General features: G+C 44.0%; 4 protein-coding genes and 2 non-coding genes across 8 annotated transcripts; 2 read left to right on the forward strand and 4 right to left on the reverse strand.

Moving 5' to 3' along the window:
- Window positions 1–1,701: 1,701 nt before the first annotated feature.
- LOC120820519 (uncharacterized) lies at window positions 1,702–5,282 on the forward strand. Of its 2 annotated transcripts, XM_040178438.2 has the most exons (6): window positions 1,702–1,962; window positions 3,115–3,281; window positions 3,449–3,541; window positions 3,631–3,699; window positions 3,896–4,007; window positions 4,098–5,282. In XM_040178438.2, exons 2-6 carry the CDS (start codon window positions 3,204–3,206, stop codon window positions 4,928–4,930), a joined length of 1,185 nt encoding a protein of 394 aa, XP_040034372.2. In that variant the 5' UTR covers window positions 1,702–1,962; window positions 3,115–3,203; the 3' UTR covers window positions 4,931–5,282. The 2 variants fall into 2 exon arrangements, with proteins under 2 accessions (XP_040034372.2, XP_040034363.2); XM_040178429.2 differs by lacking the exon at window positions 1,702–1,962 and having other exon boundaries at window positions 3,062–3,281.
- Window positions 5,020–9,429, reverse strand: LOC120820515 (histone H4 transcription factor). The gene is made up of 10 exons (XM_040178397.2): window positions 9,284–9,429; window positions 8,579–8,771; window positions 7,816–8,042; window positions 7,615–7,726; window positions 7,372–7,524; window positions 7,202–7,276; window positions 6,600–6,720; window positions 6,359–6,497; window positions 6,149–6,273; window positions 5,020–5,975 (listed from the first exon to the last, which is right to left on the reverse strand). Exons 2-10 carry the CDS (start codon window positions 8,727–8,729, stop codon window positions 5,543–5,545), a joined length of 1,536 nt encoding a protein of 511 aa, XP_040034331.1. The 5' UTR covers window positions 8,730–8,771; window positions 9,284–9,429; the 3' UTR covers window positions 5,020–5,542.
- A 2,230-nt stretch (window positions 9,430–11,659) lies between these two features.
- map6b (microtubule-associated protein 6b) lies at window positions 11,660–18,337 on the reverse strand. 2 transcript variants are annotated; one of them, XM_040178480.2, is made up of 4 exons: window positions 17,156–18,337; window positions 15,741–15,954; window positions 15,131–15,179; window positions 11,660–13,299 (listed from the first exon to the last, which is right to left on the reverse strand). In XM_040178480.2, exons 1-3 carry the CDS (start codon window positions 17,881–17,883, stop codon window positions 15,135–15,137), a joined length of 987 nt encoding a protein of 328 aa, XP_040034414.1. In that variant the 5' UTR covers window positions 17,884–18,337; the 3' UTR covers window positions 11,660–13,299; window positions 15,131–15,134. The 2 variants fall into 2 exon arrangements, with proteins under 2 accessions (XP_040034414.1, XP_040034405.1); XM_040178471.2 differs by lacking the exon at window positions 15,131–15,179.
- Window positions 18,338–18,861: 524 nt separating this feature from the next.
- Window positions 18,862–22,864, reverse strand: thap12b (THAP domain containing 12b). Its single transcript, XM_040178452.2, has 5 exons — window positions 22,483–22,864; window positions 21,897–22,017; window positions 21,693–21,800; window positions 21,548–21,584; window positions 18,862–21,431 (listed from the first exon to the last, which is right to left on the reverse strand). Exons 1-5 carry the CDS (start codon window positions 22,569–22,571, stop codon window positions 19,162–19,164), a joined length of 2,625 nt encoding a protein of 874 aa, XP_040034386.2. The 5' UTR covers window positions 22,572–22,864; the 3' UTR covers window positions 18,862–19,161.
- A 320-nt stretch (window positions 22,865–23,184) lies between these two features.
- trnap-agg (transfer RNA proline (anticodon AGG)) lies at window positions 23,185–23,256 on the forward strand. Its single transcript has one exon. It is a non-coding gene; the product is annotated as a tRNA-Pro (tRNA).
- A 179-nt stretch (window positions 23,257–23,435) lies between these two features.
- Window positions 23,436–23,507, reverse strand: trnap-cgg (transfer RNA proline (anticodon CGG)). Its single transcript has one exon. It is a non-coding gene; the product is annotated as a tRNA-Pro (tRNA).
- Between the last annotated feature and the right edge of the window lie 146 nt (window positions 23,508–23,653).

The following is a 23,653-nucleotide window of genomic DNA, read 5'->3' on the forward strand; positions in this document are numbered from 1 at the left end:
CATCTGGCCCAGAAGCCCAAACCGGGACCCTCTGACTGTGCGGGGACAGTGGAGGCTACCACACTACCACGGGACACCATGAAAATAAGCCGGTTTACAACTTGCTATAGATAAGTCATATGTACAATTACATTGTAACTGAACATTGTACATGCAGATCACAAGGTATATTAATTAGAAAATGAACCATAACCCACAGAAGTGAACCTGGCAGAGTCCTCCTGGTATAGGAAGGCAAGAGAGGGAAGGTTGGATCATGATTTAAAGATGAAATGACCCGACTTATTAGCAGAGCCTTTAATTCACCAGCAGGCTACTGAACACAATGATGGGATGCGTGACTGCCGAGCCCCAAGTGGCCAAACACTCCCACTAAGTCCCCGTTTGGATCAAATCCATGCACTTTATGTAATACAGCCATGCCCGGGTCACACACACACGCACAGCTGGAATACTGACGCATACGGTTTGATGATGTACAACAGCCATGACACGATAAACTCAATCGCTTCCTTCGCTGAATCTGGGAAAGAGTTCAGGGACGACGATGATGATGATAAAAATCCTCAAATGTATCTGTGGCATTTCTGATCTTGGCATTTCTGATCTTGTAAGCTCATTTAGATGTATAAAAACGGGCCCACTCATTTATTAGCAGTCATCAGTCATTCGGTGGTTTGGGAATTCAAGAAAACAAAACAACATTTTGCAACTACACAGTCACTGTGACGGCGCTTGGCGCCTGTGAATTAGGAGTTCTAAAGGGTAAGAGATTGCGGCGAGGTGAACACAGCTCCTAACCCCGGCCGTACTAACATGATTTAGATTGTTAGTGAGAATGGAATTAGCTAATCAAGGAGAACATGTCTTCCCAAAGCCTTATCCTATCATTGTCTTATGTTGTGCATAATGGGATCCGGTCGAAGGGTAGCCCGGTTTGTCTGGGGTGATTCGGGACAAGCTTTGAGCCACATTGCACAATTCGGTTTCAAAGCACTTAGTCAGGAAATCCATAACAAGTCAAATGTTAAAAGAATAACAAAGTTTAAAAAAAAAATCTTCTTTTTTGCATGTTGACCATTGGAAACAGGAACATGCGTTTTGAAAACAAGTCTATCCATCCTGCCTTTAGATTATTAGACAAATGATTCACAACGGTGATCAAATGCAGACTTATTTACGTAACTATTCATATTTTATCAACCTGTTCCTTATTTGTAAAAAGCAAAGGGACATTGCATTCACTAATTTAAGTGTTCTGTAGCTTGTGACAAGGCTGTGTGCATTGAGTAAGCTATGAAAGTCCAATTCAAATTGAATGTATTGTCATTATATATATATATAAAAAAAAAATCAGCTGCGTCACAACTTCATGATACATAGGAGTTTGAACCAGGTTTTAAGTATGTTGTGCTGAGATTATTTTACACTTAAAAACATGTAAAGATTTTAGAAAATACATTATTTTTGAGTTGGCGTTTGATGCTTTTTGACTTACATATTTAGATATTCAGACAAAATTGCACACACACATTCCTCACATGTCCAACGTTTGTTTATCAACTTATTTCTATGTCAGATTGTGTCTCCACTTGAAAACTCCCAAAGTCCCAAAGTGAATCAGAAGGGTTCAGAGGGCTGATGCGATTACTTTAAGCCATTAGGAGTAGTTAATGGTCTTTCCTGGTGTTGTTAAGTAACACTGAGTGATGGACCGAGGTGCAGCCTCACAGCAACCTGCGGCCCGGCGCAGTTGGACTTGTTTTCAGCGTCTGCAAAAGGACAAAAAAACAATAGATAGAATTTTTCTGTTAGTGTGGCTGATATTTGAAATGGACACATAGAAAAGTATTTATCGCTTGACCTTTTTGGTTGGTAAACAGGCGCTGGTTAGTATTCACTCTGTAATAACCCTCAAACATCAGGAAGGAGTTTTTTTTTCCACCTCGCTGCATCAAACAGGTAAGAAAGAACTGATGCAACCTGTGACGGGTCAAATGTCTGGCTTTGAATTACGTCTGCCAATCATCCGATATACCGTCTGCCCTTTGATATTATGTTAATTAAAAAAAACATTCATGACTTTTTGTTGTTGTCTGTATAGTTTCAGGAACACATTTTTTCATCAAAAATTAAACAATCCAGCGGCTTTATTTACAGTGCTACTTCACCGTAACGTAGGTGACGTTTTCAGTTCTACAACATAAAGAAAAAACAAAACACATTCACATTTGAGAAGCTGGATCCAGTTACTTTTTACAAATTTGACAAAAGTGTTAATAATAATAATACCAAATAATCGTTGCAGATAAATTTCCTCATTTATTTATTGCTGAAACTTTGATCTATTTAGGAAGTGTTTTGATCCTTTGTGTGTTAAATTCATTAATCTGTAAACTTCTTGTACCCTAAAACTATTGATATTGGAAAAAAAGGCATCATTGTATCTCAGGAGGTTTTAAAGTATTACAGTTGCTTTGTGTTGAATGACACGGCGAGCTGCCTGTGATGCCTCGTTCGCTCTGTTTGCACTGCTAACAAAGAGCTCCTTTATGAGATTAAGAGATTTCTATGGCCCGCTGACATGCATGAAACTTAGACAAGATGTGGAACCTCCAGCTAATCTTGTCTTCGTGAGGACGGAGGGATCGGTTCGTTGGATTGGTACTAGTGGGTGAATTCATACTTCAGTCCCTTTTCCAGTTTATATTCAACCCAAATACACAACATATCACAGTTCTCACTAACAGCATTACTAATCACGTGTCCTTGGAAGGGATGGCCTCTTAAATGCATTAAATGGATCGGTACACTGGTCCGCTCAATTGGATTACGGTCTTTAATGCAGTCTAACAAGCTACCGGCACAGTGCAAAGCAAATGGTTGGAAAGGTTTATTAAAAGCAATTCTTAATGTTAAATTGTTTGTACAAAAAAAGCTATTTTTAATTGATTCATGCTGTTCATTTTTTTAACTATCAATTTGATTTTGGAAATCAATGGGATGATCAATGTGGATGTTCGTGGGTTCACGGTGCAAACTTTGGGCAACCTTAATAGTAGACAAATGTACAGTGTGGTAATAATAATAATAACAATAATATGGCTCCACTAGTGTGCTCTGGAGTTCATCATCTTTCCTGTTTGGGAACCGAGCAACACTTCCTCTCGTGTCGACAGTGAACTTCACAGCATCATCTCGCCATGCAGCGGCCCACGCGGCCACGCGCCTTCTCCCCGCTCCTCGTGCCGCCCGGTGCGCCGGCCGCACGGGCCACTGACGTAACTATACTCTGTTGTTAACCGCATGCTAGCTTTTTGTTTTTTTTATATGTATTATTCCCAACTTTACCAATTCCAACCGGAAGCCAAATCCAAGTCTGAACCTTTTCACCGGACTTTCCTCCGGGAATAATCGTCGGGTCGTTCTGTTCCGCGTCTCGCTTCAGCCCGACAGGCGGCGTCCCGGCGCGGCAGCGAGGGTCTCCTTCGCCCCCGTCACGGGGTTCCACAAAGCCACGCAGAAGCCCTTCAGCTCAACGGTGAGTCCGACGCGCCGCCGTCAGAGCCGCGCGCGGTCGGCTGGGCGGTGAGTTCGGTTTGTTGCTGATTGGTGTCGCTTCTGTTCCAGAAACGAGTGCGATGGAGCGCGCTGCACGTCGGCATCGCCTGGAGGATTTACTATCACAAACAACTCCAAGTAAGAGCTGCACGAAAGTCTGAGTGTCTATGTGTGTCTGGAATAAATAAGAAAAAGAAAACCATTAAATTATTCTTCATATTTCCACATTAGGTTTTCACTTGACAGACAAGATTAAACTGAAATGTTTTTGTTGTGATAAACTGTGGCTTTAATACTGTTGTGTGTCATTCCACAACTTACGCTGCGCACACAGAAGGTTCAGCAAAAACCCAACAGCCTCCATCCAGAACTGACACCGGAGTTTCTTGCAACTGGTCCACTTGGCCCGGTTCAACCCGACGAATCCGCCATAAACCCCAAGACCGGTGAGTTATGTGGAGGCAAACCATTACCAACAGTGTGTGTGTGTGTGTTTGTCATATTGTTAAACCTGATCTGCTTCTTATTTTTTTTAGGCTTTCGATATGAACGGACCGCTGACAGGAATGAAAAAGTACAACCAGCAGAACATTCAAGCCGCTTCAACAAAGGTTCTCTCTCTGACCTTCACACATCTTCATCTCGCCACATCCTTCTGACCAAGAGGGAGAAGCGAGAAAATCCCCCGAACCTCCACTGGAAAGAGAAGCTTGATGGAGAGGAGAAACGTGGGGGTCAACAAGTCGAAACAACAAAGGATTTAACTCCCGGGGACAAATCTCGGGCTCGATCGACGACTCCTGAACCCGATGACAGACACGGCGGCTCACGCGACAGGAAAAGGAAGCGCGAGTGTGACGGCTCCGGTTCAGTGAAGATGGTGAGGCGGGAAGCCGCAGATGACCGATTTGACTCCTCAAGGAAATCGAACACGGATCCGTCCCCGTTCGGTGCGACTCACGCGCGTCCATCTGCACCTGCCAGGCCAGATGTGTCTGCCTTTTACTCTGACAGCAGTAGATGTAAAATGAGCAGACCTCCTGGGGGACTCGCGCCTTATCCAGGAGCTCAAATGCATCTTTACCAAACTGCTTCATGGGAGCCGATGTGGGACATTCCCCAGAGGATGGACCTGCACCGCGGACAAAACGTCCAAAAAGACTATTCATTGAATACCTGCAAAGCGATCAGGACACTCCTCACAGCCACGAGGCAGAAGGAAGCTTTTTTTAGGCCTCTGTATTTCCCTCTTGCGTCGAGGCAGCAGGAGCCGGTGTACCTCGCAGGGAGGGAGTTCCTCCCCTCGGGGCAGGAGAACTTTCATCTCCACCGTGCTGGCTATCTGGCGTCCTCTTACCTGGAGCCTTGAGTCTTCAGCAGTAGAGCAGAGCTCAACGGTTCCTCCGGGCCGTGCATATCGACGGTGGAGCTCCACACTGAAGAAGGGTTAACAAAGTATAATGGACTAGAACACTTTTAATTAGACAAATATATTCTTAATAAAGAACGCTAGGAATGAAATTTTACATCATTTTCTTGTAATTTGACTGAAAGAAAAAATTATTAAATTAAAATTATTTTAATTATATTGAATGTTTGTAGCAATGAAATTACGCAAAATTCCAAAACAACTTTTAACAATTATGTTGTATAAATTACCATGTCAAGCTACACCAAGAAAATATCAAATAATATAATAAAGCACATTAATGACTTCCAAATCATCTCTTTCATGAAAGCTTCATCATAAACATTGACAGGGAACCCCATAGACAGGAGATGCTATAACATAAGTATGGTCTCCAAAACCAGTGCAAACACACCCATTTCAATGTCACAGCCCTCCAAAAAACACCAAAGAACGCAAAGCTGATTTTAAAAAGGTTCCAGTCTCCACTGGCAGCTTCACAGCAAAATAAACCAGAAGAAGCAAACCAATGTCATTGCAAGCCAGCTGAAATAGTTCCTGTGATGGATGGAATCACACCACGTCCATGCCCAGGCCCCTCGCAACCTCCGTCAGGGCCTGCACTGCTCCTGATGTCCCGCCGCCATCACAGTCCTCCTGAGATGATCCTCCCGGCTCCTCCTCAATGTGGGGGATGGTGCTCATGACACAGTAGACGGGCGAGTCACTGCCTCTGGGGCTGGGCTGAGACGAAGCGTCCTCGCCTCCGGACAGCTCCGAGGAACACGAGGAGGAGGAGCTGGAGGAGGGCGAGGAGGATCCCGCGGGAGAGCTTCGGCCGCTCTCCGGCGTCGCGGCGGCCTTCTTGTTCCGCATGCTGGTTCTCTGACTCTTCCGCAGGCTCTGCGGCTTTTTGGCCATGTTCTTCATGATCTCCTTGGTTACTTCCACCGTCTCAAACCGCACCATGTTTACTTTGAGGAAGCCGTCGACATCCTTTCTGTATCTGTGAAGGAAGGACATCGAACCAGCATATATAAATATATTTTGTAGTCTGATTTCTGATTTCATCCTTTACTCATAAGTTACTTGAATAACATCTGATGCACCGCAGAAGCGTGAGAAGTACAGAGCGTCTAACCAGTGGTTTCACAGAGATAATTAGCAGTGGGGACTCACCTGAAGCGGGAATGTCCAGAAGGCCATTTCAGCTCATGCTTCTTGCGAAGGTGAAGTGTGAGAGTGTAACACCACGAGAAGACTTTATCACAGATGTGGCATTTATATTTGGACATCCCCCCGACCTGTTGGCAGATATTATGTAACGACGTTAACAGCAAAGCATCAAAGCCTCCTCCGTGGCTACGGCGGGTCGATGATGGGACGAACCTCGTGTACTCTTTTGTAGTGTTGGCTCATGGTCTGGATTGTGTGACAGGAATAGGCACAGCCCTCCACCGTGCAGTGGTACACCGCGCCCTCATTGTGAACCTCGGTGTGCTTTTGTAGATCGGGCTGGTTCTTGAATCTGTGAGAGAAATGCAAATAAATGAATAATGATAGCAGTAATAATAATAATAAGGATGATGATAATAAACCCAAAACATTATCCGCTATCTTGTGGGTCCACCTCTTGTCACAGAAGTCGCACGGGAATGGCCGCTCATCACAGTGGCGGAACCTGATGTGGATCTTCAAAGCTGCCAAAGTGGTGCACGTCATGTCACAGAAGGGACACTTTACCTGATTCACTGAGAACACAAGAACAAGCAGGAATGACATATAATACCTACCAAATGGTTCATCAGCAACACCGACGGTGTCGCATGCATCTTCTTAACTGGAAATTATATTCACACTATTTAATTTTCTCTAATCAATCCAAGAACAGAGGCATTTTTAGGAAATGGCATGTAAGGCATGCATGTGTTACAATTAAAAATATTTGATTTTAGTAAATTGATGTTTGTCAATTTAATTCAAGCTGGAACTTAATCAAATTTCTACTAAGCCTTACTTTTTAGTTAGTGATAAAACACACTGAATATTTAAATACAATTAGGTAAACAGTTATAAAAATCGGATCCAGACAATTTCTTATAACAAACTATTTCAAATAATGATTGACAAAAAGGACGTAGCCGAGCCCACTTTGATCTGACCGAAACATTTCTTGAAAATGTGAACAATGTAACAACAAGTTAAGAAAAGAATTGCATAAGAAATGGTTACCATGCTGACGCACATGATCCCTCAAAAGCCTCTCGCTGGAAAAAGCTTTGCCACAATGTTCACATACCAGCGACTCTGCTCAAATAAGAGAAGAAAATATACAGACATCACCATTGTAGTCAACACATTCAGCGCTATCAGCACCCGAGAAAGGGAAGAGTCCTTCTCACCTACTGGCTCGGCCTGTCTGTGCAAGTGGTCGAACAGCTTTGTGTTGCTGGAGAACATGCTGCCACATGTGGGACAGGCGACAAGTCTCTCCTGAGTGTGACTCCGCATGTGCTCCCTTAAGCGGTATTTGATTTTAAAGAAAGCATCACAGCCTGCGATAGAAACATGGCGCATAGTTACGGTTCGACATGAAGTTCGACGTACCAGGAGCAATTCTTTGACCTCCTCTCGCTCAGTCGTACCTGTCCAGTGGCAGAAGAGAGCCTGCAATTGTTGCGGGAGGGACTGCGGCTCGGCGCTTTCAACATGATTGTCCACATGTCGGTAGAACCACTCAGGATTGTTAAATGTGCTCTAGACACAAAATATAAATTCTGTAATAGGGGTGCAATCAGTCATTTGATGTCTATTTGATGAACAGTAATATCTAAAAAAGTACCTACATCACAATGCTCCCACTGGCAAACGTATCCATCTGATCCCTCCGGAACCAGGTTGTTGCTGTGCAAGCCTTGGTTGCAGCTGGGCAGATCAGGACGGGACTTGAGCAGCTGTGACCCGACAAACTTGAGCTTACCGTGGTAGTTGTGGAAGTACGCATGGACCTCCAGCTCCGCGGGGCTACCCATGGAAAGGAATACACATCCATTCCAGAGACAAGCATACTCATCTAAACAAAGAGAGGGAGTGAGAAGGTTACTACACAATGCACACACGGTATCGCTGAGCAAACAACTAAACATCTCAACTGATCTGTTTAACAAACCTAAAATAAGTGATGTCAGTGTGGTCGGTAAATGACTTCCGACTAGCTGCTTTATAGTTGTCCCCTAAAATGAAAGACGCGTCACTGTCAACCAGTGTCTACGCATCGCTTCCATCGTAACAGATCAATTGAGTCAGCGTATTTCCACTTAGCAGCAAAAGACGGAGTTCCAACCAACGTCGACTGAGAAAGTGCCACAAATGTTGGAGAAACTGGGTAGAAAACGGTTGTTGCCTCCAGAGGAAATCCGTTTGTCTCTTCTGTACAACGCTATTTATCTTTACTGTCCTCTAGTCCAAAACAGGTTTGGATCTTAATTAGGTGTCCTACATGAGACTACACGAGTGTTAAAGCGACTGATTTGCCAGATTGACTTCAAATAACGTAACAGGTGAGTAAAAGTGCAAGCGCTTCACCCCTCGCGCATCCTCCTCACTCACCCAGGTCCTCCAAGGCGTCGTTGTCTCCCAGGTAGTCCTTCAGATGCAGAAACATGTGATCGCTCAGCTCCTCCATGGTGCGGCCCTTGAAGTTGCACGAAGCCCACTCGCACACCACCTCAAAGTTGTCCAGCCTCTTGGTTGTCATCATGACGGCGACCTCCGAGTGCTCAGCTGCCAAATAACCGACCGCCTGGACAGAAAACAACACGACAACAGAGGTTTTAACGGCGCGCGACGGCACCATGTCACACGCGCGCAGTGCAAAGCGGTCTCGAGCTAGTTGGGGTTTTAAAAACGTGCTAACTAGCTAACTGTAAAAACGCGTAAACCGACGTAAGCTCGGGATAGCTGAGAAGTGACAGCGTTAACGTTGATCTTTTTTCCAGGGAGAAGATTATGTTAAAACAACACACATTGGCACTCGTTTGATCCCGGAGACGTGCTCGTGATCGATATAAGTCACGAACTAATTTCTTCTTACTTGTATCTCAGTGAGCTGTGTTCATTTATGTAACGTGACAAGTTACGTTAGTGACGTTATATTCGAACGATGCTTTCTCGGACTTAATCCTTAACAGTTAACGTTTTTCAGAATTGTTTAATCATTTTACAAAACCGTCTGACAGCTACATGTGGACGTTGTAAACACACACACAACTTTCCTGCACTTGCAATACACCATTTCTTGTAAATGCTTCTTACGGGTATTAGTGGGAGCAGCTCTGTTATCCGAGCTAACGCTTCTTCCCTCCTCTCAGCTTGTGGGCGTTTGTTTATTTCCGGTCATCTCGAGCCTCAAAACGGAAGTAGGTCTTCTTCGTTTGTTATTCAAAACAGATGAAGAAGAATACTGCCAATTAAAGTGAAGGAGGAACAACTGACTTTATCACAAAAATGTTTATTAATGTCAACATTGACGTTAAAATAGATAAATAAAAATAAAAAATTAAATGTAGAGCTTGTTCTGCCTTTGTTTGTTAAATTCTTCAACCATTAGTATTTTTTCAGATTTGTAACACTACATTGATTTATTAACACCTAATCCAATCGTACTAATAATTTGTTGTTAAGTTGAATGCTATAATGTACCACTCACACAGAGGTTCTTTGAGCCAACATCACCCCTTGCAATCGTTTGTATTGATAGGTTCTCTGCAAGTATTCAGAGGGCATCATATCAACAGAGATAAGAGCCAAGCAGGAGGAGAGAGATAGTTACATGTTCCATCCAGGTGGTGGACACCCTAGACACCTTCAAGATATTGTTGCTTAGAAAAGGGAAATCTGAGTTACTTAGCCTGCAGCCAACTTACAGTGTATCCCGTTAATAACATGCTTTGTGAAAAACATTGGAATAAAATGGGATCATGCCCACCAGAGGTCATCATATGCTGACTGTCAGCGTCGAAATATGCCTGTTATGTTCTGCCAATAAATATAATATTTTCATGAGGGTGCATGTCTGCTGATATGACGTCGACACAACTCTAATGCAGTAACACAATATTGTGCAGTGATATCAATAATGCATGCATTCAAAATAACCTTTCATTTTGTGGTCCACATTTCATTTACATGTGAATTTGTGGGTCAAAGAATATACTGGAGCAGGCTCTCAAACCTGTAAGGTGCTGTAAATTGGCTGAATATAATATTGGGTATTTATTGGGTATTTATGACAGTAGCTGTTTCTACTTCAACAGCAATGGCCACACACACATAATAAAGTATACATTTCCTACCAAGTGAAACAAGTGTATGAAATCCCAATCATACTCTCTAATACAGTATTATGGGGAGGACTGTACCAGCCAGCCACGTTTGTTGGAGAGGGGACAAAGCTCTGGTCCCATCACTGCGCTATTCAATATTTCATACTGCTCTGCAAAGGGCCCATATTAACTGAATTATTAATGCAGTTTTATGTCAGGATGACTGATTCACAGGAAAATAACCACAAGGATCTTAAGCTTTTCTGAAAGGATCAAATATTTTACAATTTAACCTTATATGTTTTAATCTTGTGTTTTAGGACAACCGTTTGCATCTTATAATAATGTAGTCCCTGAACTGAACGAAACAAGGAGAAAACACTGTGGGCATTACATCACAGAAAGACCCGCTTTAAAATATTCTGAATGTTGGCTGAGTTTTGCAGGGCATTGGTGCTTGAGTGCTTTGGAAATGGAATGGAAGTTAATTTTGTATTCTTTGCAATGCAACTCTCTTGGGATTTCACTGTGCTATCAAAGTAATGCCTTGATATTTCTGTAATTGTTAAGAATAAGGTACACAGAACACAGAAAATATCAAGATGCCAAATAATACTAATACCTTAATCAAAGGGTGATACAAACACTACTCATTAAAACACTACTTAAAAGATTTTAAAACGTTACAGATTGTATTTAAAGCAAGAAACAGCCTAATCTCAGGAAACATTCAAAGTTGGTTTAGCGACAGACTAGGAGACTATAATTTAAGAGGGAGACTGAAACTGAGGCAACCAAAGGTGCACTCTACACTCAAAAGCAGGTGCATATCGGTCTGTGGGGTGAAGTTGTGGAACAACTTACCAGATAAGATCAAAGATTGTAAACATATTGCACAGTTCAAAAAACCTCTTAAATTATACACATTAGCCAAATATGAGATCTGTGAAAATATTCAGTGACGGAAATTTAAATTGTATTTATTTGTGCGTGTGAGTATGCGTGCGTGTGTGTGGGTGAGAGAGTGTGTGTGAGAGAGTGTGTGTATGTATGTATGATATTAATCTTCAAAGTAATATATACTAATTGAGAATATGGATAAGATAGGGGTGGGTATCTATAAGCTTTTGCTTCCCTCTACTCCTTTTCTTGAACAAAAGGTGACTTTTCTAATTTTGTGGTCTATGTCTATGTTGATTTTTAAATTTTCTACATGTTCATGAAATAAAATGCTTCAAATCAAATCAAAATCAAAATATTGCCATTCAAATGTTTTTTCTCCAATTAAAAAAGACTGTTTTAAGAATACATTTCACGTATTATAGAATATTTGTGAAAAAAGAATACCGTTTTGAACCACACAGGATTTTGTGTCATTGTTTTAATCGGAGTTCATTCTGAGCAAGATGAGAGTACAACACAATATCACAACATGTTTGCAGCGGTATGACGTCGTCATAACATCATTTGTCTCTTGCTCGACTCCACACAATCCAAACCAGACAGCATACACAATGAGAGGTATAGCACCAGGGTGGTGGAGGACTCAGCAGCACGTCTAGTGGCAGCAGGCGATAGAGGTGTACACAGAAAACTCTCTCACTCCATCTCACACACACACACACACACACACACATTGAAGCCAAAACTGGAAGCAGACACTCCGTGATAGTGCTCAAATAGGCTCTCACACACCGTGGCTTTAAGTACAAATACTTAATTTAATGCTTAGAAAGAACAGATGATGTTTGCGTATTTTCAGACAGCAGCAATTTAAAGAGCTGAACTTTTGAGTCCTGGCACATTCCTTGTCCTTCATCACCTGGAGAGATCAGCCAATTCAGAAGGACACATCTACTGAGTAACGATAGGTTCGCCCCCTTAAGACCTAAATGCATATTTTTTCTTCTTCTTCTTATTTAGCACAGAGAGGATGGAGTAGTCACAAAAGTTGTCATAAAAACTCCAGTAATGTCATTTAATGGAAGAAGTTGATGTTCATTCAAATTTGCCAGAAATATGTTTGTTGGTGACACTATACAGGTGGTGTGTTTTTACTTAGTGTATGTATTTTTGTTTCTAAAGTGTGGCCAGATTCTATCACTAAACATGCATTATTTCAAAAGGTCTTTCCCCTATATATTTATCTTAAAAGGCTCAATTTACACGCTAAAATGTGACATTACGTCTGCTAAAATGTTCCTACTCGACTGAAAAACTGCATGCAAGCTGTAGCAATTATATTACAGTTAATTTGGTTTCTTAGCAACCAAACTGATAAAACCAGTTATCATCCAGGACAATGAAATGAAAACCAGGACCATACAGCAGAGGCACTGTAACTAGCAAACGCAACTATAAAACAGATTTTGTACTCTTACAAAACCTCCTGTGTGATACAGTCTGGAAGAATAAGCATCCATTTGACATTTCATACAATCTTTATATTCCTCTCAATTGTCATTCCGAGAAAGATATAAATGTCCATTCACACTTATGTGTACCAATAGCTCTTTTTAATAGTTCAATGTTAAACAGAACTCATATAAATTATGTGCTCAACAATATAAAGCGGTTCTGTGCACCAAAAAACAAACAATCACACACTTACACGCACGCTCTCACACAATTATTTGCATTATTCTAAAAGCTTGACACCAGTGCCCATTAGAAGGTCAACAATATATGACAGGCCGGCAAAAACAGGAAGAGAAATAAACCAGACAGAAGAAATTTGCCAAATTTGTCAAGATTGCCTTTGATCACGATGATGGAAAAAGGTTTTGAGTACTACTTTTACTGCTTTGATTCAGCCAGTCTATTGCTGATCTCTTTGCTTTTCTTTGTGACGGCTCCATCTGGTTTGGGCTTCGGGGCACAAGAGGACGGTTTCTTCTTGGCTGACTGGGAACTAGCAATCTGCTTCTCCTTGGATTTTTTCACCATTTTCCCAGTTGTTGTTGTTGGCGTCTTTTTTTGTTTGGTGCGAGAAACAGGTTTATCCACCTGAAAGAGAAGAAAGGGGGGAAAATCCTGAGCAAAGACAAAATTAGCCTGGTGGAAAACTTCAACTGGTGTGAGTGCAATGGTTTGACATTTTGGGAAAGGCATTTAATCGCTCTCTTGCCAAGAGTTTAAAGAGGAAATTGATGCTATTCTCAATGCTGTCCATTATGAAGCTACAGCCAGACAATTAACTTAGCTTGGCAAAAAAAGTGGAAATGGGGAAACAGACAGCCGGGTTTAATACAAGGTTATTGGGATATTACGTCCGTGACTATTTCCTGGCCGGGGACAGGGACGGGGAAATTCTTGGAGTTCCCATGACAGCAGGACAGGAAGAAGAGAGCAGCATCGATGTTCTTGACTAACTCCTGGCAAAAAATCCAATAAGCGCATTGCCAAAAACCTCAAACTGTTCCTTAAAATGATTGCTTAAAAAATGGAGAATAAAGAGTATGATGAAGTCATATTTTAGCATGCAATACGTACCCTTTTAAACCTTGTTACCTAATATATAGACAGGCAAATGACAGCAGATTGGACCATTGATTTTTGCATTGTGTGGTTGGTGCAATGAGAATAGAGGAAAAAAGAAACAGCACAAAAAGGTGTATTTGTGCTGTTCCTTTTACAGAACAGTGTTCGTGCAGTTTTTTATTCAAGGCTTTAAAGAAACCATAACATACAATGTCGATGGTTTATATTAGTATGATGTTAGTTTAGCGCGTTAAAGAAACTAATTTTTCAAAATTTGACCATTCAAAGTGGCAACGAGACCGTGATGCTTAAGAAGCTGGCGTGTAACTGGAAGATCGCTGGTTCACATTCCCATAACAACTGGGGAAATTGAGCAAGGCACGTAGCTTCCCTCTGTTATTGTTGTGTTGCCACAACAATGAAAACTCACGAATAAGGTCCCAGATCAATTTGTATAAATGAGTCGGTGTGCAGCGAAGAGGTGACATGCTCAACCTGAATAAAGAAAACTTAAAAACTGGTAAGAGACGACAAATGTTTGTGTGTTTCTGAAAGTTAAAGTGAAGGGTTCTGTTTCTGGGAAATAAGGGCTCAGGTGCAGAGGTGCCACAGACACATTACTCGTGGTGGAAACAGTGTGTTATCGGGTGTGGGGGAATGAGTTGTTCATTGCCAAAAAACTCTTTCGGTGTACTTTGCGCCTTGGTGCTTTTTTAAAGTACAGTCCAAATTATATTAGACATATTAATTCCTTTTCACCACACATCCTTGATGCTGTGGACCAAACGTCTTTGATGCATCATAATGACCTGCAGACATCATCACCAATACGATAACATCATCTGCAAACTAGTGTTACCAATGCTTGGTGCCATTGTCACACACCCTGCTGGGCCTCTTTCCACCTGCATGCAGAGCAAATTGTGTGTGTTAACTTTCCGAAATTTACACCATATATTGTCACCAAAATAGAGACGCTAACAGCGTAGATCCTTTTTAATGTATACAACTCATTTAAATCACTGAGATTCTTGTCTTATCGGCCTGCACTGATGCAATTGTTCCATCTCTTTTGTTTCGATTCTCTTGTGTCACTTTGAAATATCATCTCAGCTACTTAGGTTTCTTCAATTTATGCAATGCAAATGCAACCTTTTTCAAAAAACCTCGGTGGCTTAATAAAGGGGTTGTGGGTGGTGCTGCCTGAGAGGTGGGCAAACGGTGAAGATGTGGCTGATAGCTTTTTTTTGCAAGGTCGAGGCGCACACAGTGTGCGTATGTGTGTCCTGTCTGCATGATGGCGTCGGATCAATTTGAGGTCGGCCTCCATGCCTTTGGGAAGAAACAGTGAACACACCTGGCTACAGCAGGTTTAGAACAGAGCTGCTCTCAGTCTCTGAGACGTCCTACAAAAATGAGAGAGGGAGTGGCCATCTTTAAACACACTATGGACACATTAGTAACCAATTGTCGTCTGAACTGTCGATAACATCCACCAATATACTAATCTATGTTAATTCTACTATAACCCAAAGATTGGATATTATATATGTAGATGTCAATTATAAATGACCCATTGCTGGTGTCGGTTTGATGTTTATTTGGTTCAAAGGTTACAGACTTGCTATTTGCTAACTTTTCACTGAAGGATTTATGGTATATGCGTGATGGAATAATATCACAACGAGAACTGCTTTATTTGATCTAAAACATCTTAAAATGGAAATATGAAAAGGTTTTCTTTACATATAATACGTCTGGGAACTAATCATCCAGTTGAACTCAGTGAACAGAGAAAGTCAAACTTAATCCCAAAGTACTAAATCATCTGGTGTAGCACGGCTTACAGAATTTAAGAAATTACTAGAATTGAGTAAACTTAAAGGAAACCCGTAACAGAAAAATGGGAACTGTATTCGACAGATGGAAACCTCCATCGGTGGATCCGTGGGAGGGCATCCGCTCACCTTGGCGGCTTCCTTGCCCGGCTCACTGTACAGGCTGCGTATCCGCCTGCGCTCCACCAGCTTGTTGTCGGTGGGTTGAGCTTTCATCTGCTCCCCCTTGTATGTGGCGCTGTAGCTGGTTTCCAAACTGGCCTCCTTCACTGGGGGTTTGTACTGATCTGGAGCTTTAATGGCCTTCACTAGTTTCACATCCTTATAGGCCTTGAACTCAGTCCTGCAGGGGGAAAAAAGCAAGAAAAGAGGTTTCCACTATCGACTATCCACAATAGCTGGAATTGTTTAAAATGAACATTGGTTACCTACAGAGTTTTAGCAAGTCCCAATTGACTGGCCAAGCTAACTAAAGAGCTTAATCAGTATTTAGCTGGGTATGGTTGTGTTTGCATATCATAAACAATGCAGATTGTGTGTGTTAAATGACAAGAATCACCTCAGGCAACAATATGAATTAAATGACATACACTGTTTTCCAAGCAGGACTTAATTAGATTGGTTTTATATAAGATTGGCACAAGCATTTATAATAGCTCACGTTCATGATAACTCAGGCGTATTGACATAATTTAAACACATGGACTACAACAAGTAATTGTGTTCAATTGTGTTCACAATCTATATATATATATATATATTTAATCTGGAGAAATCGAAGCTGTTTCCAATTCAGTGACTAAGAAAATATTTTTAATTGGCTATTGCAAACAGGAAAGCCTGTTTTAATCAAAACATAAGTAATTCTATAGTTCAAAGATAACTGCCATGTGGCCTCATCTTGGCCTTCCGATCGTGTACTTTGTAATTAGATTCACTTCTGTTTACGGCTCACAAAGCACATCCTAACAGCTGTAATAACTGGCACACAAGGTCTATTGGTCATTCCAGTTCATTCAGAATAATACTTTTAGATAATAAGCATAACATTGAAGGACTTGTGTAAGTTTAATATTTATGAGAGGACAGAAATGAAGTCATCAAGTCGTGTTAACTTACGTGCACCATTTATCAATAATTCAATTCAGAGGCAGCCTGCAGAAACCAGTTAAGACACATGATTACATTCAGACCCTTTTACTGGACCGTCTCATTCATTGGGCTATCGATATATTGTTAGCAGGGATGGAGCAGGAGAAAAATCAATGATGCAACCTTTTTCTGTATCAGTTTGCTCATCTCTGGGCATTGTAACAAGATATCACGCAGTAACAAATAGACTTTCGACAAAATATTCTCCAAATGTTTGATTACTGAAGATTTTGGTGTGATTTTGTTGAAAAACCATTTAAAATATTGCGTACTAATGGATACTCTGATGGAGCTCTGTGTTGAAAGCCGAGAGAAAATGTCTGCAAACTCGTTCTGAAAAGGCCGAAGCAAAGGCTTCTTAATCGCGATGGGCTGAGGAGGAATAAACTCACCTATAGCTGCTAGAAGTGGACATGACCTGCTTGATCTGCCTGTTCAGCGCGTCTGCGGCCGCCCTGCCTTTCCTCTGCTCGGCGCTCACACCCGCGGGCGCCTGACTGTCCGTCTTCTCGCCCGTTTCCCTCTCGGCGGACTTTTCCCTCTTCGCGCTCGTCTTCGCCGCCTCGGTTGACTCTTTCTCCTGCGTTTTCTCCTCGATCTCGCTCTTCTCCACGCCGCTCTCGGCCTCGGGATCCAGCTTTCCGCTCCCTGCGCTGCGGTCCGGCCCGCCGGAGGCGGCGGGGCCGGGTCTGGGTATCCAAGGGTGATCGCGCTTCTTCGGTATAGGCCACGGCTTGTAGTCCTTCTGATACTGCGTTTCGGTGTTGAACGGGGCGGCCGAGCGCTGGTACTCATTCCGGGGTTTGCAGCTCGGCTCGGGGCGCACACTCCACGCCTTGAAGTCTTGGCGCATGACGGACGCCGCGGAGCCATCTTTGCCCGCTGCGGCAGCCGTCGCGGGCGGTGCCTTCCCGGGCCCCTGCTCGGCGCGATGGGGCTGGGTTTCTATGGCAATCGCCCCGGCCCTCTTGTGTCTCGGCTGCGGGTGATGGGGAAGATGCTGCGCGTCGGCCGCATCCGAGTATTTGCCGAAAACCAACGGCACCGCGACGTCCGCTTTGTCCAGCTCCGTCCAATAGCGGTTGATGCAGCAAGCGCGCGTGAGACAAGGCCATGCCATGACGGTCGAGTACTATCGAGCCTGGGCGAGATAAAAAAGATGCGCAGGGGCAACGCACTCTAGATGTCGGATTGCGCGTAAAGGAACAAACGCCCGGTCACCCACCCTGCACACACCTCCACCTAGTTCCTGAGCAGTCAGGGTTATTCCACCGCGCAGCTTGATGTAATTATATGCGCTCTTGTCGATGTTTACCCGAGACCACAGAACGCAGAGCCCCGACGCCTCTCTCTCTCCCGATCCTCCCGCAGCCAGGCTGGTTCTGGGCGAAGTTTGAATGGACTTGTGGACGTGTACTTTGCCGTGTCGCTGCGCATCAAAAGGGACCCCACCCACACCGGTGCGACGCGTGGAGACGGCCGCGGTGTGAGGACGCACGGTGAACCTGCGCTCGTCAGCGCGCGGCCGGCACGGAGGGAGGAGACGCGTCCGAGCGCGCGGGGAGGACGCGTCGGGAAGCACCCGATTTACAACGACACGAGGATGCGCAAGTAACGTGTTGTTGTTCTTCGATGAAAAGACAGAGTGGTTTAATTGGTCGTTTATTAAACGGCGGGGTTTTATACTTTAGGTTTCAGGCAGTGACCAGAGGGATCCTAAAATGAGGTATGCAAACAACTGAAGAGAGGAAATATTTACATAAAGCTGAATCAGTGCCTTAATTTAACTCCCAAATTTGTTTTGTTATTCAATCCAACAGAAAATACATTTTGGAAGATATGTAAAATATGACATTTTAATAACTACTTCATGTGGCATAAGACTTCAAGCTAAAGATAACCTTTAAAAAGGTGGACGTTCAACATACTGGCCTTTATATCCAGAATGTCAGACTAACAAAAACAAAGGCTTGCAATAGAGAATGCTGATATTGGTGCAACTGCTCCCTCTGGTGCGCATTCGGCCGCATAGTCAATGTGCAGCAACAAAGTCACTGTGTTCATCTTGTTGATCAAAGGCCTAGAATACAGACAAGCAAACAGTAAATGAGCAGTTTATTGTGGTTTCTTCTGAACACATTTGATTACATATTTACATTTTTTTACTACATAGAAGAACATCATCATCAAGAGAATCATTTCATTTTTTTCTGGAAAACATCAGGGACTGAACAAATGGAATCGATCACCTCTTAACGGAATTAGTTCTTTTATCCATGTGCACATACACTAAAACATAAATGAGCGACCAAATAAAGATGTTTATGACTCGCAGCCAATCCGCTTACTTTATTTTTGTCCCCAAAACGTTTTGCGTGAGCTCAGAGCCAGTGTCAAATCATTTCATGGCAGCTTTTGCCTTTGCCCCGTCCTCAGACTCGGCATGTGCCTTTGCCCCTTCCTCAGACTCGGCATCTGCCTTTGCCCCTTCCCCAGACTCGGCATCTGCCTTTGCCCCTTCCCCAGACTCGGCATCTGCCTTTGCCCCTTCCCCAGACTCGGCATGTGCCTTTGCCCCTTCCCCAGACTCGGCATGTGCCTTTGCCCCTTCCCCAGATTTAGCATCTGCCTTTGCCCCTTCCTCAGATTTAGCATCTGCCTTTGCCCCGTCCTCAGACTCGGCATCTGCCTTTGCCCCGTCCTCAGACTCGGCATCTGCCTTTGCCCCGTCCTCAGACTCGGCATCTGCCTTTGCCCCTTCCTCAGACTCAGCTTCTGCTTCAGCATCAGCCACTTCCTCAGAATCAGCTTCAGGGTCTTCCTCTGAATAGAGTCGGCAATATTTGTCGACCATGACGTCCAAGTCGTGTTTGACGTGAGTGTTGACGTTGAGCATCGCCAGACTTTTGATCCAGCGCTTGACGGGCACGCCGTCCAGATGGGCCTGCAGCCGTCGGCTCGCCTTGTCACTTCTGCTGTCCTCTAGTTTCAGCACTGGCAGGGCGGAGAGCACCTTGAGGAAAGCGTTCACGTTGGGAAAGAACTTGACGTCCGGCAGCTGGAGGGTTTCGTGGATGGTGGTGGGCAGGCGCACCTCTTTGCCTCTGTGCTTCCACTTGATCCTCCAGCAGTGCAGCTCTGCCAGAAGCGTGTCGGGGCTGGGGAGGTCGCCGCGGTACACGTCGGCGTAGTTCTCCTCGGTGGTGTTGAACTTCATCTGCCCCATGACGGCTGGGACCAGCGACAGGCACTTGAGGGCTTTAAGGTTGGTCTCGGAGAACATGTCCTCAACCTCCTGCATGATGCCGCGGATAACGGGGACGGTCACATACTCCTTAAAATAGGCCTCGATTTGGATTTCACCCACATCGGCTGCACGCTGTTTCCTTAGAAACAACCTCGGCACCGTCACGGGAATCTCCATTACATTGGCCACACTCACAGCCTCCTCGTACCAGAACTCGTGGTAGACATCGACGTTGTCGTTGACCTCATTCAGCGAATGGAGGACAGCAGTTAGGCTGTTGGCAGCGAAGAACACATCCAGCGTTTCACCCTGGAGATTCCGGCCGAAGGCTCTGGTGAACGTGAGAACGTTCTTCAAGATGACGACGGTGACGACGATCTCAAAGTCGGACAGCGTTTCTGTGAGCGAGTACGCGTCCGCTGTAACCACGTCGGCAAAGTTTCCTTCACCGTTGTCCCGGATGCTGTCCATGCACAGCAGCAGGGGCGGCAACATGTCCAGCAGCACGTCAAAAACGTTGTGCAGTTCCGTCCAGCCTGAGGCGCAGGCTTGTTTCAGCGAAGATCCTTTCTCCTCGTTCTTCTGGTAGTGAGTCGAGATCGCCTTTTCGAGTTCATCCTGCGTGAGCGGGGTTCTGAAGAAAGCGCCGATCCTTCTCAGGGTCTCCATGACCACCTGGACGTTGGGAAAAGGCAGACTGTTGGCCAGGTGCACGTTGAGCGCCATTTGAGAGGACGGCATGTGCAGCGCCAGAGGATACTTCTCCATCAGTAGCACGGCCACGGCCTTCATCTTGGTGGTGGAGGTCCCGGTGGCCTTGTGGGCCTGACCGCGGCAGTCCTCCATGCTGAGCCCCCAGCGGTCGGTCAGCTGGGCCTCCAGCCTCTCTACCAGGGCACACTCATCCCCGTCAAAAGACATGAAGTCTAAAAACTCTTCTCTGAGGACGTTGTGCTGATTCACAAAGTGTAAAAACAAAGGCAGGTGCTTCTCGTCGGCAAATTCAACGAGGTCACCTGTGACGAGGGAGAAGAAGCGGCTCTCTCTCACCTCCATTAGCATCTCCTCCCTCACCGTGTTCTCACAGATGTCCAACAGCTGGTTCTGCTGGGTTGCAGAGACGTACTCGGTGTTCACAGCCGTGGCGTGAAATCTCCTTTTCAGTGCTTCGTCACCAGCGTTCATGCGGTAATCAAGAAGGGCCTGGAAGTTGTTGGACATGTATTCGGCTTCTGATGCTTTGCCAGCCGCCAATGGGATGCTCTGTTTTCCCAACATGACCACAACCTCAAACAGCGACCGCAGGTATTCACGAAACTCTTTTCCCTCTGTGGACAGTTGGGGTTCATCCTCGGCGGCGCCTGTGCTGTCCTCGGTTGTTGCATCTTTTTTGGCAGCAAGCTGTTCAACAGAAGACGCCACTGCGAGGAGAGACAAACAATAAGAGACGGGGGATCATTTTCCAGTAAATACTGAATTAAACGAACAATTCATTATTTAATTTTACTGGAAGAAAATGAATTTCAAAAATACTTACATCGCCTTTCTTTAATCTTCCTCAAATCTTCTTCAGTCTGAAATGAGAAACCGTATTAGTTCACAAATGTCAACCAACAATCAGTCCAAGTACTGATGTTAACATGGGCATTTCAAACCACACAACTAATACAGATTGTTCTTACAAGTTCTTTAATCCGCTTGCGGTGTCTGGTATGAGGATTTCTCAGATGGCTTGTCAGATCGAAAATGGTCGGAATGGCTGTATCCTTCAACACCGTCCTGTAGGGGCTCTAAAAAGCAATGAATTCAAATGAGTCCAATTCGGGAGACACGTTAAAAAAAATTAAAAAAAGAGAAACAACTTTAGAATGACGTGAGATACTCACCGTTTTGCACACCATCGCTGGATCAAAGTGTTTGGCACACAGTCTGTAGTGCTTGTTCAACTGGTCCGATGTTTTAGCTTCCAGGTCTGCTCTGCGGCAGTTCTCCACCCAGATGCGACATCTAGAAATGACATTAAAAAAACAGACATAAACGAGCTATAAACAGTGAACTGAGACAGCAACCAGGCTTGTAAATACTTGTAACAGCTTCTGGAATAGACATTTGGGATGAGTGCATTGTCAATGAAAACCATACTCACTAAACTTTGAAACACGTTGAGTGTGGTGTTGACAGACAGCTAAAATAAGCACTAAGAAACACAAATTAGTGTCTGTTGTTTCTGTGCAGTTTGCACGTTGTAGAGACGCCGGGGTGACGTGAAGAAACCAAATAGAAACATCGATATTTACCTCTAAATTTCAGTAAATCATCATTTCACATGTTAACATGAACGGTAGGTTGAAATATATATCAATATATAACATTATATATATAGAAAATGGGAGGACTCCACATGCAAACACAACGAGTTCTAAACGGAGAACTGCCTAACTATGTTGATAGAATAATAAAATAATGTCTTACCTCTCTGGGTCCCGCGGGAACCGAAAAAATGCCAAATCGGACTGTGTGCTCTTCCGCGTACAGTTTGGTGCCGCGCAAAAATTCGGCATGCTTCAAGCTAGGTTGTTAGCTTAGCTAACTGTTATCATTTGCTAACTTTAGCTCTAAGGTTTAGAGACTCGCGCGCACACAAGTTGTTTGAGTTCTGACGCAAACAGAGCAGAAGAAGTATGGCAGGAAATACTGTGCGATAGGCGTTTAACGTTACATTGCAATCGATCGGCTCCGACTTTATTCACGATCACTATCACAACAGTCACAAAGGTTTGCGATGTCCCACCCACAACGCACCTGATTGGCCAGAACCAAACACTACGACGCAACTGTTGGTCGCCCGAGCCCCATTTCTATTGGCCGATTAAGAGACGTGACTGTAACGTAGGTGCTCTGCTGCCTTCCGCTGGGTAGCAAAGGCAACTACGAGGCGCTAACGCTCGCTAACGTCAGCGAGCTAAAAGGGTTTGCCGATCGTATTCAGGGTGCAAGCTATAGTGCAAATGTAGAATACATAAATTAATGAATACAAATGTAATGTGAATGTTAGCCATTTAGATCGTTTGCAATGTAATTAGCATTACCAATGCAATGTTAACTGTTGCGCCCTCCCAGTCACCGTTGACCTCATACAGAATTTATAAAGCTATGTAACTGACGGCTAATGGCGGCTCGTTGGTCTAGGGGTATGATTCTCGCTTAGGGTGCGAGAGGTCCCGGGTTCAAATCCCGGACGAGCCCTCTGCTTTTGTTTTTCCTCGGTGACTTCGCTGAAGATTCCATGTTGCGTGCCACACACGGTGAATAGTATCCCAAAAACCAACACTGAAAGCGGCGTGTTAATACCGTTTATAATTTGTTTCGAAATGCCGCAAAGAAACGTCAGCAGAATATCAGCCGCTCACCGAATAAAATGTTAAGGGCTCGTCCGGGATTTGAACCCGGGACCTCTCGCACCCGAAGCGAGAATCATACCCCTAGACCAACGAGCCAGAACGTCATTAACTACCGGCTGTATGACTATAAAATCAGTAAAGGGACGTAATATTGACGGCAACGCTTTAGAGCTGGTATTTCCAAAAAGAGAGCTCTTCTTGGAAAATGCCTAATTTAAATAGAGAACAATAAAGACACACAG

The sequence above is a fragment of the Gasterosteus aculeatus genome, chromosome 1, assembly GCF_964276395.1.
Source record: "Gasterosteus aculeatus chromosome 1, fGasAcu3.hap1.1, whole genome shotgun sequence".
NCBI lineage: Eukaryota > Metazoa > Chordata > Actinopteri > Perciformes > Gasterosteidae > Gasterosteus > Gasterosteus aculeatus.